The 16354-nt window shown below is 48.0% G+C and overlaps 1 protein-coding gene and 1 pseudogene across 3 annotated transcripts; one reads left to right on the top strand and one right to left on the bottom strand.

Moving 5' to 3' along the window:
- Positions 1–35: 35 nt before the first annotated feature.
- LOC107507421 lies at positions 36–1908 on the bottom strand (annotated as a pseudogene).
- Positions 1909–2052: 144 nt separating this feature from the next.
- Positions 2053–15517, top strand: GUSB (glucuronidase beta). Of its 3 annotated transcripts, none has more exons than XM_016138542.2 (12): positions 2053–2355; positions 3802–3987; positions 4310–4491; positions 4630–4772; positions 5234–5421; positions 5799–5951; positions 6173–6351; positions 6434–6580; positions 8746–8830; positions 10712–10888; positions 13398–13533; positions 15137–15517. In XM_016138542.2, the coding sequence occupies exons 1-12, from the start codon at positions 2146–2148 to the stop codon at positions 15304–15306; spliced, it is 1956 nt and encodes a 651-aa protein (XP_015994028.1). In that variant the 5' UTR covers positions 2053–2145; the 3' UTR covers positions 15307–15517. The 3 variants fall into 3 exon arrangements, with proteins under 3 accessions (XP_015994028.1, XP_036081513.1, XP_015994030.1); XM_036225620.1 differs by lacking the exon at positions 2053–2355 and adding an exon at positions 2498–2689; XM_016138544.2 differs by lacking the exons at positions 2053–2355; positions 4310–4491; positions 4630–4772 and having other exon boundaries at positions 3921–3987.
- Positions 15518–16354: the final 837 nt, after the last annotated feature.

The raw sequence follows: 16354 nt of genomic DNA, 5'->3' as shown, positions 1-16354 counted from the left end.
GTTTTATCAGTTCTCTACTCTCCTTCTCCCCCTTCCCATTAGATGGTAGTGTCAAACAAACTCAAAAAGAGTCTGGAGGCTTTGGCTAAAAAGAAATTATAAAGATTTATCAAGGGCCTTAAAATTTGCAAACCAGAACTACTACTAGGCAATAGCCAGAGTGTTTCAAGGAAGAAAGAAACGCTAAGAGTTCTTAAAATAAAAAGCACATCGTTCAGCAGAATCAGCCCTCCATTCTTAGCCTTTGGATTGGCCTGAGATGGTAGTCTTCTACATGTTAGTCTGGATATGTGAATATTCTTTCCTAGTCCTTTAGGAGGCAATCAAAGGGTTATCTGGATTTTTGATGTCTATTCAAGTATTGGCTCAGAACTGGAAAGTACAAACGTTTAAGATCTCAGGCTAGTTAAAAAAGAATACAATTGTTTTCTCATACCTTAAGCTACTTGATTTTAGTCATTCATCAGCTTGTTTATAATGAATCCATTCTATTTCTTCACTCTATCCCTCAGGGAAAATCAGCTTGTACTAACTAATTAAAGACTTGTGAGTAATAGAAAAATCAATCTATTGTTTGTTTTTATTTTTATTCGATTTTTAAGTGTATAAACTATTTATTATCAGACAAAGCCTACAGATTTATTTCTTCTTGGACACACCCACAGTGCAGCCTCAGTGGCCAGTGATCTTGGTATGCTGGCCTCGAACACGAAGTCCCCAGAAATGGCGCAATTTTCTTTAGTCGCTTCCTGTCTTCACAAAGTTTGTTGTCCAGACGATTGGCTAGAAACAGGCTGTATTTCCCATCCTTCACATCCTTCCACCTCGAATCTTGTACTGGTGTGGATTTTGCATAACGGTGATTACACGTTCCACCTCATCCTTAGTGAGCTCTCCTGCCTTCTTGGTGAGGTCGATGTCTGCTTTCCTCAACACCACATGAGCACATCTTCATCTCACACCCTTCATTGCAGTGTTGGCAAAGGCTATTGTTCCCTGCCAATCTATATTGGTGTTCAGTACCCGCAAAATGTGCTACTACTTCTCAGGGATCACTAGACATGGCCGTAGTCCAAGCGGTGGGATGTAGGCCTCCTGTGGAAAACAAGGATTGTTTGCTGTTTTTAAAAAACACCTGTTGGTTTGATTCTGATTATAAAAATAATGCTGTACGTCATAGATTTTTTAAAAAAATCAGAAAAGTATGAGGAACAAAATGAGAATAATCTATAACACCAACATTAACATCTCACTTATTTCTATTTGTGTGGGTATAACCTTAACAATATTAGGATCGTAGTGTATATACTTTTGCATCCTTTCTTGTTTTCATATTGTAAGCATTTAGACCTTGTCAGTTCCTAGAATATTTTATTTTTACTGTCCCGGGGACTCCGTTCCCAGTATCAAGGTCCACTACAAGAAACTTGCTTAGATAAGCATGAAATTAGAGTAAAAGTGAAAAATAGTAATTAAAAAAGTCAGGTAATTGCAAGAAGAGTTGTATCCAGGCTAGGTTACTGGGGCCATAAGCCCCACTCCTTGCACCTTTATGTGCCTGCAGTGCCAAGAGGGAGCCCAGGGTCCCAAGCAGGGGTTTGGGTCCCAGGTGATCTCAAGGTCAACGCTATGGTGCAGTCCCTGGCATAGGCGTCCCTATGGGAAGGTTGCCACTAGGCAGGATAAAGACTTCGCCTGGGCTCACTGATGGCCGGCAGACATTAGCATGTAAAGGTGTCTCAGGCCGGCATCGTTGAAGAAACGGAGGGCGGCCATGGGGTGGGGATGGAACCCAGCCATTTCCCGGAATCTCGCTCTGGCCTGCGCCCTCGACCGGCCTCCCTGAGTTGGGAAAACAGTCAGGAAAGTGAGGGCAGGGCGGGCGCAGAGCCGGAAACCTAGGCCCATCGTGGCTACTGTCGGAGGCTCGGGGATCCCTTTTCCGCAAAGTTCTAACCTCGAGCTTCCCCCCGCCCCCTCCCCGCCCCCTTTCCCCGCCCCCGCCCCGCCCCGCCCCCACTCCCCCACGCCCTGCCCCTGACCGCCCCCTACCCCTCCCCGTCCTGACCCCAGATACAATGCCGGGTCCTCTTCCCGCAGTATTCTTAGCCGGGCGAGCAGAGTGACTGGAGGCCGGCGCGAACCATGGTCCGGGTAACGGCGAGCGCTTGGGCCGTGCTCGGCCCGTTTCTTTGGGGCTGCGGGCTGGCGCTGCAGGGCGGCATGTTGTACCCCCAAGAGAGCGCGTCGCGGGAGCGCAAGGAGCTGGACGGCCTTTGGAGCTTCCGCGCCGACTTCTCCGACAACCGGCGCCAGGGCTTCGAGCAGCAGTGGTACCGCACGCCGCTGCGAGAGGTTGGGGCTCCAGGGGCGGGGGCGGGGAGGGGGGCCGGGGCTCCTGAAGCTAGGCTTGGGCGCGCTTCCCCTTGAGCTCGGAGCTGCGGTCCAGATAGTTAAAGATGAACAACCTTGGAGGCGTGGGAGAGGGTGTCTGACGATTCTGAAGGAGGACATGGACAGAACGTGTGTGGGGTGGGCGCCCGCTGCCCCTCCAGTCTCCAGTAGGGGAGGAGGAGCCAGAGCAAGATCCGCGGCATCCAGCAGGGCGGGCAGCCGGAGGAGCGGGGACTTTTCTACATCTTGGGACCAGTTCCGCCCTGGCAGGCAGGACCTTGGGTTCCAGGTGCAGGTAGAGCACGGGCCTTGGCATCCAGGCAGCCTCGGGTCTCCCCGCTGACTTTGGGTTGGGTCAGTGGAGAAGTGGGGCTAGGGCAGGCCTGTGCGCCCATATGGCGCTCGCTTTTTCGACATGCTCCTTTTTAGGGCTTTGCCGCCCAGCCTTCATCAAGGGACGAAAACGTGGTTGGGCGCCACTCACAGTTTGCTCAGCAGAAGCAGCCCATGCACCGCCGGCCTTCGTCCTTCGTCCGTGGGGCTGTCACTTGATCATCTTCCTCTTAGGGTCTGGTGTCTGCACATCCTTTTTGCTTCATTCAGACCGCACTGCAGCCCTGGGCTCACCGCTGTTTGTGGAGAGCTTGGTGCTGGCTGCCTTCAGAAAGAACTGGCCTCACTAGCCTTGGGACACGAGGCGTCCTAGCAGTTGATCTCTCGCGAGCAAGTTATCCATCCATTTAGTCAGTATTTGTTGCGTTCCTACTATGTGGCAGCGCTTCTGTCATGGTGGGGATACAGCTGTGAAGGACAGAGGAAATGAAATACTCCCCTTCTTAGAGGTCACACATGCCAAATAGCAGATGTCTGTGGGAAAGCCAGGCTGCTGCCAGGCTTACTGAGCCACCTGTCCTGGTCTTGTCTTGCCTTCTACCTGAGGTGTTCAAGGGATTTTCTGTTCGGCTGGGGTTCACTTAATTCTGCCAGGTGGTCCTGAGGCAGTATTTCGTGGGTGCCGGCACCAAAGGGCCTTCTCTGACTCCTAAGGTAGTCCCCTGCCGCTCTGCACACTTCTCACAGAGCTGATCACCCGACAGCAGAGACCTGTTTTATTCCTGGCACCTAGAACAGCACTGTAGGTGTTCACTGTACACTGTCCATTGAATGAGTGAATGCCTGATGTCTACTGTATGGAATTGTGAAAATTAGATGAGCTCCATAAAAGACATAGTTCACTCGATGGTTAAGAATAACAGTGCATGGTGTGGCCTGGAATGCCCGGGTCTGGGAGAAGCCTTCTTAAAGGCAGGGTTGCTGGGGGATCTGGCCTCTGGGTAAGGGGGTGCCTGGGCCCTGGTCTTAGATTCCTAGGTGTTCTGGACCTGATCCCTACCTTTCTTTCTCCAGTCAGGCCCCACTTTGGACATGCCGGTTCCCTCTAGCTTCAACGACGTGGGCCAGGATTGGCAACTGCGTGGCTTTGTTGGCTGGGTGTGGTATGAACGGGAGGCATCCCTGCCCCAGCGATGGACTCAGGACCTGGGCACAAGAGTGGTCCTGAGGATTGGCAGCGCACACTACTACGCCATTGTGGTCAGTGCAACAAGCAGCAGGCAGGGTGACTGGGCAGGTGCAGCTGCTGAGCACTCTTGGGGCTGGCCTGGGGTGTCTGGCTCCTAGCTGTTCCGTAACAGCCTGCCTCCTGGGGGGAATTACTCATTTCCCACACTGGGGTCTGTGCCTTGGGTTGGGGAGGGTTGCCTAATGTCTATTGGAGCTCCATTCCTAGTATCAGGCTGATGAGGTAGGTGGCAGCTGGCAAGACACCTCTCTGTGAGGTAGTGTCTCAGATGGCAGCACCCCTTCCTCATGCTCTGGCCTGCTGTCCCCTCCCCATATCTCCCTGTGTCTGCAGTGGGTGAATGGGGTCCATGTAGCACAGCATGAGGGGGGCCATCTTCCCTTCGAGGCTGACATCACCAAGCTGGTCCAGAGTGGGCCCCTGTCTTCCTGCCGCATTACCATCGCCATCAACAATACACTCACCCCCAATACTTTGCCACCAGGGACCATTGTCTCCAAGATAGATACCTCCAGGTGAGCAGCACCCTGCCCCCACATCCCAACCCCCACCCTGCCCAGTGGTCTTCCCACTAGTGCCAGAGTAGCCTTAGCAGATATGTGGTTGATGTCCTCAGGGTGAGACCCCAGTTGGCCATTGTCCTCCCACCCTAGGTACCCCAAAGGTTACTTTGTCCAGAACACAAACTTTGACTTCTTCAACTACGCGGGACTGCACCGGCCTGTGCTCCTCTACACCACACCCACTACCTACATTGATGATATCACTATCGGCACCAGCGTGGACCAAAACACCGGTAAGGGCTCCTGGCAGGATCTGCCCTCAGCCAGGCCTACAGTGGTCTATTCTCTGTTTGGAAAGATGCCCCAGGAGAAAGGCTCTCCCAGCATCTCCTAACCCTCACAGGTTCCCATTTGCGTGAGAAGCTAGAATCCAGCCTGTCAAAGCTGGCAAGGGCTTCAGAAATACCCATCTGGTCTGACCTCATTTTGTGAGGAAATAAATAAAGCCCAATGAAAAGTGGAGCGCGCCTAAAATCACATTGCTCAGGATACGTGGGGATCCCATGTCCTGTCTCCACTCTGCTGCCCTCGCTCAAGCCCTCCTCACCACAGATCAAGCTCAAGAAATAAACAGTTGTTGCCCGGGGTCTTGGGGCCTAAGTGCACTCCTAAAGTGGTGGTTGTAGGGTACTCTCATCTGTACAACCCGGGTCATGTACCACCTTTTTCGTTTGATCTCCCTTGTCTTTCACAGGGCTGGTGAATTACCAGATTTTTGTCCAGGGCAGTGAACACTTCCAGCTGGAAGTGTGTCTTCTGGATGAGGAAGGCAAAGTCGTGGCCCAGGGGATGGGGGGCCAGGGCCAGCTGCAAGTGCCCAGTGCTCATCTCTGGTGGCCATACCTGATGCATGAGCACCCTGCCTACCTGTACTCGTTGGAGGTAATGGTGGTTAGCGCCGAGGCTATGGGAGGCCTTTTGCCCCCATCCAGCAGCCTTACCTGGCTTCAGCAGGGGTGCAAAACAGGTGGGCAGGCAGGCATGGTCCTCTGAGCTTCCTAGTCATTTGTATTGAAGTGTTCCCAACCTGATTTTTTCAACTTTTGATGTGGTGGCCCAGGTTTGAAGAGCAGGCTCCAGGGGGAGGGTGGGTGAAGGGTCCTCCTTGCTAATGCTAGAAGCCTGTAATTTCTGCATCTCTCTGCTTGTGGCGCCAGAGGTGGGCCGTCGTGGTTTACAAGGGGCCTTCCTGCTGATGGGTAGGCTATGCGGGGCTCAGGCCATCGAGAATGCCTCATGCCAGTGCTTGGCTTTTCTAGGTAAAGCTGACTGCAGAGACGGCATCTGGGCCTGTGTCTGACTTCTACACTCTCCCTGTGGGGATTCGCACTGTGGCTGTGACAGAGAGCCAGTTCCTCATTAACGGGAAACCTTTCTATTTCCATGGGGTCAACAAGCATGAGGATGCAGATGTGAGTTGGGGTCCCCAGGTCCCTGTGGGGAACATTTCTCATCTTCCTCGTACTCCCTGAAGCGGTTGAGGGCAGCTAAGAGTAGTTAAGCCAGCTGCTCCAAACCACTACCTAATGGGGCCTGTGGTTGGGCTGGATAGAGGGCTCTTGAGGGTCTAGCTCTAGAAGGAAGTGCATCTGGGGTAAGGACAGGGGCAGGGGTCTACTCTGCTGTCTCTTAGATCCGAGGAAAGGGCTTTGACTGGCCACTGATGATGAAGGACTTCAACTTGCTTCGCTGGCTTGGTGCCAACGCTTTCCGTACCAGTCACTACCCTTACGCAGAGGAGGTGATGCAGCTGTGTGACCGCTATGGGATCGTGGTCATTGATGAGAGCCCTGGCGTGGGCATCGTGCTGAAGTGAGTTCCCAGAGACCACTCTGCTCAGCCTGACTAGCTTGTTTAGGTGATGACATTCTGCCTTTCTTCATTCTGCCCCCAGTCAGAGCTACAGCAGTTCATCTCTGCAGCACCACCTGGAGGTGATGGATGAGCTGGTGCGCAGGGATAAGAATCATCCAGCTGTTGTGATGTGGTCTGTGGCCAATGAGCCCACTTCGTTTCTGAAGCCTGCTGGTTACTACTTCAAGTGAGTGCCCCCTCCTGCCCCAGGCTGAGTCATAGAAGAGACCTCCCCTTTGGCCCAGTTCAGTCGTGGCTGGTGGCCATTGGGGAGCTGAGGTCACCCTGAGGTGGGCATGGGCTATTCGAGAGTCAACATCTGCTCCCAGCCCACACTTGAGAGAGTGTATCCATACCTGGTCAGTTCAGGGGAGAAGATCCCTGCCTACCCACGTTGTGATTTCAACCCAGTGATACCCAGTGTCCCCTTTTCACACCTGAAATGAAATCCGGAGTTAACCTAGCCTACTTATACACATAACTTCAAATGAAAAACAAACTAGTGGCATGGCCTAACTAACTGTGATATAAATGAGAGTTATTTATAGAATAACACATGAATGCATGGCCCTGGCTCCCCAGAGGCCCACCGAAGGGGTCAGATGCTTGCATCTACATGTGGAATCTCCTGAAGGCATAGCTACAAAAGCTGATGGCAGTAGTGCTGTGTTGCTACTGGTACCATGAGCAGTGTTCCCTTCAGTGCTGCACATTTCCAAATTGGCCGACCACTCTAGGTAAACTTCCAAACAAAACCAAGGATACTCTCCCCTTACTTTTAATGGCATCTCCACTCCTGAGAAATGGAGTGTGCATCAAAACTTCAAAAAAACAGTGCGATGCTTTGGGTTTATGTGTAAAGTGGAGTTAGGCTTTATCAAACCAGCTTATCTATACAAACCAGTTTTTCAGTGACGTGTATTCCACCAACTATTCTAAAGTTACATTGTTGGACAGGACCAAGCCAAGTGGATGGTCCCATTCACTAAAGGTCACATTGCAAAGAAAACAAGCACCCTGTGTTCCTGAAGTAGGAGGCCTGGCCCTAGGGGTGTTCCTTGGTTCCTGCTCTTTCTTATGGTTGGCCTGGAGAGGGGAGTTATTTCACTTGCTTCAGAGGCAGCAAAGGTTATCACAATACTCCCTGAGGCAGACATTGCATCCCAGTTTCAGGGAGTGCTTTGGGCTGAGCCAAATCTGTCAAAGGCTCCGATGAGTGACCTACCTGAGCAAAGGACAACTCTGAACATGCAGTTCCAGAGTGCACTGGGCCACCCCTGGTGGTTCAGTTTTTATTGTGAGGGTGAAAGTGTATGTAGGCTCCCAGGAGTGAGTGCTTGAGGGTTCCAGGTGGGCCTTTTTGGGAGGCGGAGAGAAGGAGATGCATGTTGTTCAGAGCCGCAGGAACAGGGCGGGACGTGGCTAGAGCTACCTGGGCTGGAGGAGCTCAGCTAGTCTTCGAAGCTTCCCAGGTGACAAACAGGCCGTTTCAGAGTGTTGTTTTGGGACTTGAGAGTAGGGGTGCTGTGCTGGCCTGTGGAAAGTACTGCCTTCAGATGAGAAGAGCAATTATGGGGAAAGGATGTAAAGGAAAGAAAAGTAGCTGTGAAGAAAGAGAAGAGAAAAATAGGCTTTAACAGTCAGTGATTAAAGGTGACCTGCGTAGGGAAAGCCGTGGACAGTTTGCTCTGTCAGGAAGTCTCTTCTTCTTTTTAGGGAGTCTCTTCTTGTCACCCCTCCTTGGTTAGTGTGATTCAGCATAAATGCCATTTCTTCAGAGAGGCTGTCACTGACTATTATGTCAGTTATGTACCCGTTACTGTCTCATAGAACCCTCTTTCCTGCTACCACTTGAAATGGCAATTTGTAACATTTCTGCAAGTATCCTACTTCCCAGTGCTCCATGAAGCTGTAGATGTAGCTGTTAAAGTCTCTGGTGAGTGCCCGGCACACAGCACATAGCCCATAGCTGGCTTCCTAGCACACACTCCCTAATCGTTCATTAATATCTATCCTAATCTACACCCCATCCATTTCTATTTTCAAGAGCTTTTTCAGAGATTCAGAACTTAGTTTTTGGCGGCACCCAGCCCAAGGACCCAGCCCAAGGACCTCAGCACAGTGGCCCCCTCTGTGGGCGTGGGTAGGATTTGGGAGGGAGAAAGAATGATGTCGGGGAACGTGATCTAAAATGGGAGGAACATGTTCATTTACCTCAAATACTCTTAGAGATAGAGAGGAGAGCAGTGTTCTTTTGTTTGCTTTGGGAAAATGGGAGGGAGAGGATGAGAGGTGGATATCTGAGAACTCTTCCTAGACTGATGCAGTCTGTCTTCTGTGCTCTGTGGACAGGACGCTGATTGCCCATACCAAAGCCTTGGACCCCTCCCGGCCGGTGACCTTTGTGACCAACACTAACTATGACGTCGACCGGGCGGTGAGTCTGGGGGTTCCCACATGGTTCTCTCCTTCGCCCTCTCTAGTCCTTCCCTACTGCTTGCACCAATGAACACTATGTCTGGTATAAACCTTCTGATGCAGGGCCCCGGGTTGTTAGGGCACACAGTATGGGGCCCTGCGTTAATAGGGGAACACACTGTATGCTGTGAGCCTTATGACTGCTGGACCTGCTGTATTTGGGGAACACATTGCACAGCATGAGCCTCCTGATGCAGGGTGGGGCCTCACGGGAGGAGGGGAACTCTGGGGCTTGCCGGTCCAGTATATTCATAAATGGTCTTTGGGTTAAAGATAACTAAATACCTGCTTATTCACAAGGCAGCGTGGCTTCCTAAATCCAAGGAGATTTAATTTATTCTCAGTTCAGACTCAATATTTTATACGCCTCAGTTTAATTTTATGCACGTCAGTTTATTATAAATAATAAAATGGCAAAGTTTAAGGGAGCTTAAAGTCATCACTGTCCAGTGTTTTTCAAACCTGGCTGATTGTCAGAACAACTAAGGAAAGCATTTTGAGAGTCCAGATCTCTGGATTCTGAGAGTCTGATTTAGTCAGTCCAGGGTGGAAATCTGAGTTAGTAGAAAGCTCTTTAGTGATTCTAATCATCGACCAGCTTTGTGAACCACTGACTAGATCCAGATTGAGAGTTGGAGAAGGAGGCTCACACAGCTGTCTGGACCACATGACCTCACTCACCATCTCTGGGCACAGCAGTCCCTCAGAAACAATGTGTTCAGTTGCACTAGAACTGTAAAACGGGACCAAGAAAATGTTCCTTTATTAGGAAGCTGAAGGCCAGTACTTAGGAAGAATGTGCTACAGAAAGAAAGTGGATGAGAAAACACTGTATACAAATACAAATTGTGAACACTGTCATTTTAACATGCATGGAAAAAGATTTGTAGCCCCGGTGCTCCTTTGCCATCTTTTGAGAATACCCCCTTCAAAGAAGCATCACGACTGGTAAAACACATGCAGCCCTGCGTGTTCTTGGGGCCCGAGTGGCATCTCCCCCCATTCTAGTCTTTCATGTGGACTGGGAAGCCTGCGCCTAGGCACCCTATTCCTGGCCTCCTCAGAAAGTTGCCAGACTCATCTGGTGGGATGTGTGATCCATGCGCATCTGTCCACCCAAAGGTACCTCCCCCAGCTTTCTCTTTCTGTCTGCATTTTTCTACCACTGCAGTTTGGAAAGAGGCCACAATCTCTTTGGAAAGACGGACCACATCAGTCCCAGTGCAAGCTCTGGAGATAAGCTTGTGTTCAGGTGATGTTAGAGACTCGACATTGGGCTGTCGAGTCTTTGCCGCTCAGTCCTAATTACTGCATTGTGCTTGTTCAGACCCGCGGCAGTTCTGCCTCATCATTTTGGCTACTCTGGTGGTAGGGAATTTACGACCCACTAGATGGCCCACAGCACTAGCTCCAGAATGGTATGGCCAATTGATATTCTTTGTCAGGTCAAAAAGCATCTACCCCTCAGCGGGGAACATTTCTGCAGGGCTAGGTAAGGGAAGACCAGTGACAGGAACACTACCTGGAGAGGAACAGAATCCAGTTGGGATGGGCCCTGGGCTTCCACTGAGGCCAGCTCAGCTCATCAGGTGCCTGCTCTGCCTCTCATAGCCCTCACAAGAGCCCAGCTGCAAGCCAGGTCAGGAGCGTAAGTCCAGAATTATAGACTTGCTCCATTTAGGTCACTTCTTGACTTATTTCCTGCACGTGTAAGCGTCTGAATTCTTTTCGACCTCCCCTTCTTACCTCCTCTGCCGGAAGAGCCCCCAGGTATGAGAGTCCTAACACTATATTATGCGGTCTTCTGCTTCATGAACAAACCTTAATGCTCTTGTCCTAGGCACCATATGTGGACGTCATCTGTGTGAATAGTTACTACTCTTGGTATCATGACCCGGGGCATCTGGAGGTAATTCAGCTTCAGCTGGCAACTGAGTTGGAGAACTGGTATGGGAAGTATCAGAAGCCAATTATCCAGAGCGAATATGGAGCAGATGCCATTGTAGGGCTTCACCATGTAAGTAGTGTAGAATGTTCTGTTTATTTTTTTCACACTCTTAAGCAGTGATGTCACTCATTGCCCCAGGCTAGAAATGTCCTTCCTTCCCCATCCCTTACTTGTCCTGATGCTCTCCCTGCAGTTCTTCAGACTTACCTCGGCCAGCCCCTCTGCACTCATGGCTGCTGGGGCCAAGGCCTTTGGTTGACATCTTGAGGTAGCCTCCTTACTGGCTTTCTTTCCCTGTTTCCCTTGGCTTTCCAAATAGTCTTTTGAACAAGTCCAAACCTTGGAAATCTGGTCATTGGCTTCCCCTGGCCCACAAGACAAAGCCCTAATCCCTGGTCAGGACAGTCAACGTCTTTTGTTCTCTGCCCTCTCCTGGGACTTCATCCTCCTCCATGTTCACTCCTTGACACCGTCTGTTTTCACTGTGCCCGATGGTGCCTGCTCTGGCTTTGGCTGTTCCTTCTGCCTAGAATGCCCTGGTTAGTACCACAATTGCCAAGTAATGGATTCTAATTTTGTGTTCAAGTCTCAGCTTAGATGCTTCCTCTTTGGTGAGGTTTACCCCACCCGCCCTAGCCAGAGAAATCTGTTCCTTCTGCTGGGTCTCTGTCTCAGTGTTTCTCATTGTGTACTGACATCATTTCTTTGGCTCTCTTCTCGAGCATACTGTGGGCTCCAGGAGGGAGAATGCATCTTATTTATTGTTGCTTTTTTTTAAAAAAAAAATTATTCTAAGTTGTCAGTAGTGGTCAGCATGCTGCGGGTGCTAAACAGTACTTGTTAAGGGAATGGGTGAAATCTTGGAGCAAGTTTTTGTGACTAGCTTTTTTCTCATTGTTTTGTCCATTTCCTCACCAAAGATATGCTGATTTGACTTGTGAGGATATTTTCATGTGGATTCTTGAACCACAACCAGGCACTCCTCTCCTCCCCAGTCAACTCACACTGGCCTGTCACAACTACTGGGATTCTTTGTTAACACATATTTCTTAATATGCTTGTCCTTGGTATGTTGAACAGCTACCTACTCGGACTGTATTATTCTGTTCATACCCTTAAATTCATCTTGCTTACACAGAATGCCACTTGTACAAACCGGTAAAGGGGTAAAACAGCTTATGAATACAGTGTATATATGCACATTTGTTCTCCCTCTTTGGAAAGGCGGAGCCAACTCTGAATTTTTAAGAAACTCTGAAAGAGTCTAGGTTAGCACCGTCTGACAGAATTTTTTGCACTGATGGAAATGTTCTGTATTTCTGCTGTCCAAAAGTGTACCCACTAGCCACATGTAGCTATTGAGGACTCTAATTGTGAATGTGACTAGTTTGACTGAATGATTTAGTTTAATTTAGTTTTAAATTTATATAGCCATTTGTGACGAGTATTAGACAATGCAAGGTCGTTTCCATTAAAACCAAGTAAGAAAATTTACATTTTGCCCTGTCCTCAAAATCAGCTTTGGAACCGGAACAAAACATGGCTTGATTGTAGAGTTGTATTTTCAGTGCATCTTATACAGCATTTTAATCCCTCTCATTGAAAAAGAAAACCAAGAGGGTTTTGTTCTCTCACAGATAGTCAGAATGCTGCATCCTTTAGCATCTAAGGCTTGAGCTTTCCCCCAAATTCCCTTGAGATGGAAACTCGGACCCAAGAACAAGAACTCAGATGCAGGAACATATGAAAGATTACTATATCCTAGCACAGGCTGCTTAGGAACTTTTCACCAGATATTGGATGAGTCCATAGATGTGGCCTTCTGCTTTTGCTTTGGATAGCCTTCTCCTCACTTGGCAGGCCTTACCTTAAATAATTCCTCAGGAAAGCTTCCTGTGGCTCCTTGTCTCAGTTAACTCCTCCTGCTAAACATACCCCTGGCTCCTGCTTTGCACTCTTTTTATTTACTCTCCTTACACTTAAAAATTGTTTCTTTCTTGCCAGATTATAAAGCCTGAGAGCAGGGAAACTCCTTTCTTGTTTATCACTTTCTCTCTAATGCCTGCCATGTTAGCAGGTACGAAATAATTATTTGTTGAATGAATGAATGTGCTAAATAGCAGCTACTTACCCAGACCAGATACAGATGAATCTGAGGTGAGTTAAATCTGAGTCGTACTAGTTCTCAAATTATACACTTGGGGCTACTTAAAACTTGAGCTTTAAATTTATAATTCAAAGACATTTTGAGTTATTTGCTAAGACATAATTACTTCCAGCATAGTTCAGCTTTCAAACTGCACTGGTGAATAGAGATAGAAAAGTAAGATGAAGCAAGTATCAAATTATATTTATAAATAGTGACTAATTAAGGTCGTTTAGAACCCTTTCTTTCTCCGGGCTACATCCTACCTTGGCTATGTCTCTACACCAGCACCACTGAGTCCTGCAATCAGTCACTACAGCCCACCTTGAGGACAGATATTTTGGTCATCATCACATGGATCTTTATTTTTATTTGAGATTTATAATTCTGCCAGTTCTGACTCTTAAATTCTCTCTTTGCCTTGAATTCCAGGATCCACCTCTGATGTTCAGTGAAGAGTACCAGAAAAGTCTGCTAGAGCAGTATCACGTGGTTCTGGATCAAAAACGCAAGGAATATGTGGTTGGAGAGCTCATCTGGAATTTTGCTGATTTTATGACTGACCAGTGTAAGTGGCGATTTGGTGAGGGGAATGTACCATTTCTAATTTTTTCACATTGGCCTTTCAGTTCAGGACAGTTGGTTGTAAGAGCACTGGAAACGAGACAGGGAAAGCTGATTTAGTCATCGTAAATTACATAGAGAATTTCCTAGGAAAAGTAAGTTGCATTTAGCAAACGGCATCACTTGCCTCCTTCCCAACTCATTTTGTGGTAAAAAAAAAAAAAATTAAAAAATAAGCAAACGGGAGAGACTACCATTTTGAGGCAAAATGGCTAACTTGCCTTGTCTGTTTCACAATAGTAAGGAAAAAGTTGACTTCATGTTGGGTTTACTTGTGGGATACGCTCATTATTCCAGAGTAGGGTACAAAGCCTGAGAAATGTAAGACAGTTCAGTCTGGTTTATATTATTCACTTGTACAAGGCAGGTTCACCGAATACAGGGATGTGTCAGAGTGTTTTGAATGTGGGAATGTTTAAAAGTCTTCAAAGGGAATACCATCTGTAGTCTTTCTCAAGTGGGGATAGGTGAGAGCTACTTCAGTTAAGTTCCAGATGAATGTTTCTCATTTCTTTTTACATCTGTAGATTACTAGTTTCTTTATACGTGATAAACTTAGGATAGATAGCATTGGTGGTGGGTGTGGGGAGGGTTTGGCAGTAGTGGGAATTCCAATACGTTACTTATAGGGAAAGACAGGTTTTTGGAAGGTTCAAGTTTAATTGAGAATTAGAATGGAGAGGTAAACAGAAGAAAGAATGAGAACATGAGCCTCTATTCTGCTTGGCAAATAAGATTAATGGCTTTCGGAGATATCTTGGATGGTGATCTAGTTTCATGAGTGGGTGCACCAGCTTTGCGTAGTGAGAAATTAGCTTCGTGACCTTGGACAAGTTACCTAACCTTTTCATAAACGTGTAAAGCGGGGATAATGCCTACAACCTTGCAGGTTGATGTAGGGATGCTGTTTGATGAAGTGCTTGGCAGAGCGCCTGGCATCTGCTTATCATGGAGGAAATTATTATCTTGAACTTATTGGTGGGAAAGACCTCCTTTCCATTTCATAGAAGCTGTGGCTTCACTAGGAGGTGGAGAGAAGGTGTTACTCCCTTCCCGGCTTCAATCAACTCTGGCAGACCAACTCTCAGAAGTGGGAACTTGGCTGGATATCTGCCTGGGAGGACTTTGAAATCTAGTAGGAAATCCTACCTAGGCACCTTTGACTGGTCGGAAGGCTAGCTTCCACTAGGAGAGTTGTCTTTCCAAGGGTAACTTTTTGTCTCAGTTCCTTTCCAGTCTCCAGGCAGCTGGCTGCCCATAATATTTTTAAACCTAGCTTTGCAAGTAAGAGATAAACAATTTTGGACCTGTTCCTGTAACAGATGAGACATTAACACACCAGGGAGCTGAGGTGTTTTGGGGGAGCAGTAGTAGTTAAAACTTTAACCCATTAAGTGGCCACATCAGATACCACTTCAGACCAAGCAACCATAAACTATAAGAGGATATTTCTGTTTAGTGCCCAGCTTGGCTCCAGCTTGGCTCCAATTTTGCCCATCAGAAGTTACCTGAAACAACTTTCGCGTTTTTTTTTTTTTTTTTTTTAGTACCAGTGAGAGTAATGGGGAACAAAAAGGGAATCTTTACTCGTCAGAGACAACCAAAAGGTGCAGCATTCCTCTTGAGACAGAGATACTGGAAACTTGCAAATGAAACCAGGTACCATTGGTCAGCTCCGGAGTCACAGTGTGTGGGGAAGAGCCCATTAACTCTGTAAAGCAAGAATCCTTTCTGACACCAGCTCTGTCAGCCCCTTCTCTCCAAGTAAGGGGTGACTTTCCCAGCAAACAGAGAAAGTGCTTCCCTGGACCGTGTGGCAGACCAGAGTTTCCTGTCTGGAGTTTGTAGTAATTTGCTAGAGTTTGTGAAAATAAAGGCTTTTATGGTATGGGAATAAAGAGTTGGCTCAGAAGTGACCATAAATTGAATGATCTGTACTGTTGAAAAGCCTCTGAAATTATGTGTCAAGCTGTTTTCATAGCCTTAACTGTGTGTGTGGACTCCTGAGAAACCTCTGCTTCAACACTCACACCGCATGCAGAGTTGCAGGTTACAGACAGTGCTTGCACAGGAATTACCCTGCAGCCTTAGGGCCACCTGTGCTCATGTACCAAACCAGGCCAGCCTTGACTGAGTGAGAGAGAGTGAAACACAATGGCTATAAAACTCCACAGATGGGCTGAAGTCCCAATAAATTTACAGAAAGCGATATGCTGCAATAATGAACAAAGTCGATATACTAGTTTCCAAATAGCTAAGTTGACATATAAGCATAAGAGAGAGATAGAATTGAGGAATGTCTGAATCAGAAGGGAGCTCAGAGGTTACCAGTTCTTCTAGGACGTTGTTCCAACCTCAGCCATATAGTCCTGTTTTGACAGAAATGGACGGTTGGGCATAAGAGCCCACTGGCCTCATCATAACCGACTCCACTGAACATGAGACCTCTTTAAACAGGCTGGAGCTGTAGACAAGTACAGTTGACCCTGAACAACATGGGTTGGAACTGGTGGGTACATTTTATATGTGATTTTCCCCCCATTACTATGTAGTTCAAACCCGCGTTGTTCAAGGGTCAACTCCACAAGTAGGCTTGCATATGTGGGGGGCCTAGCGATACGCAGATTTTCAACTGTGCAGGAGGTTGGCACCCTAACACCTAACATTCAAGGGTCAGCTGGACTCCAGGCCTTTGTACCTCTGGGTGACAATATCTGCCCTGCTCCCAGAAGGTAGTCTTTCCTTTAATTGGTGTCCAATTAAAT

The sequence above is a fragment of the Rousettus aegyptiacus genome, unplaced genomic scaffold, assembly GCF_014176215.1.
Source record: "Rousettus aegyptiacus isolate mRouAeg1 unplaced genomic scaffold, mRouAeg1.p scaffold_m13_p_8, whole genome shotgun sequence".
NCBI classification, from domain to species: domain Eukaryota; kingdom Metazoa; phylum Chordata; class Mammalia; order Chiroptera; family Pteropodidae; genus Rousettus; species Rousettus aegyptiacus.
The sequence above is the reverse complement of the archived record's forward strand: the minus strand, read 5'-3'. Positions and strand labels throughout refer to the sequence as shown.

Bases quoted from the DNA above. Each gene is read 5' to 3' on its own strand.
- GUSB (XM_016138542.2), top strand. From the start codon at position 2,146: ATGGTCCGGGTAACGGCGAGCGCTTGGGCCGTGCTCGGCCCGTTTCTT. The intron at 5,422-5,798 runs GTAATGGTGGTT...TGGCTTTTCTAG, and splicing joins CCTACCTGTACTCGTTGGAG to GTAAAGCTGACTGCAGAGAC. The intron at 6,581-8,745 runs GTGAGTGCCCCC...CTCTGTGGACAG, and splicing joins CCTGCTGGTTACTACTTCAA to GACGCTGATTGCCCATACCA.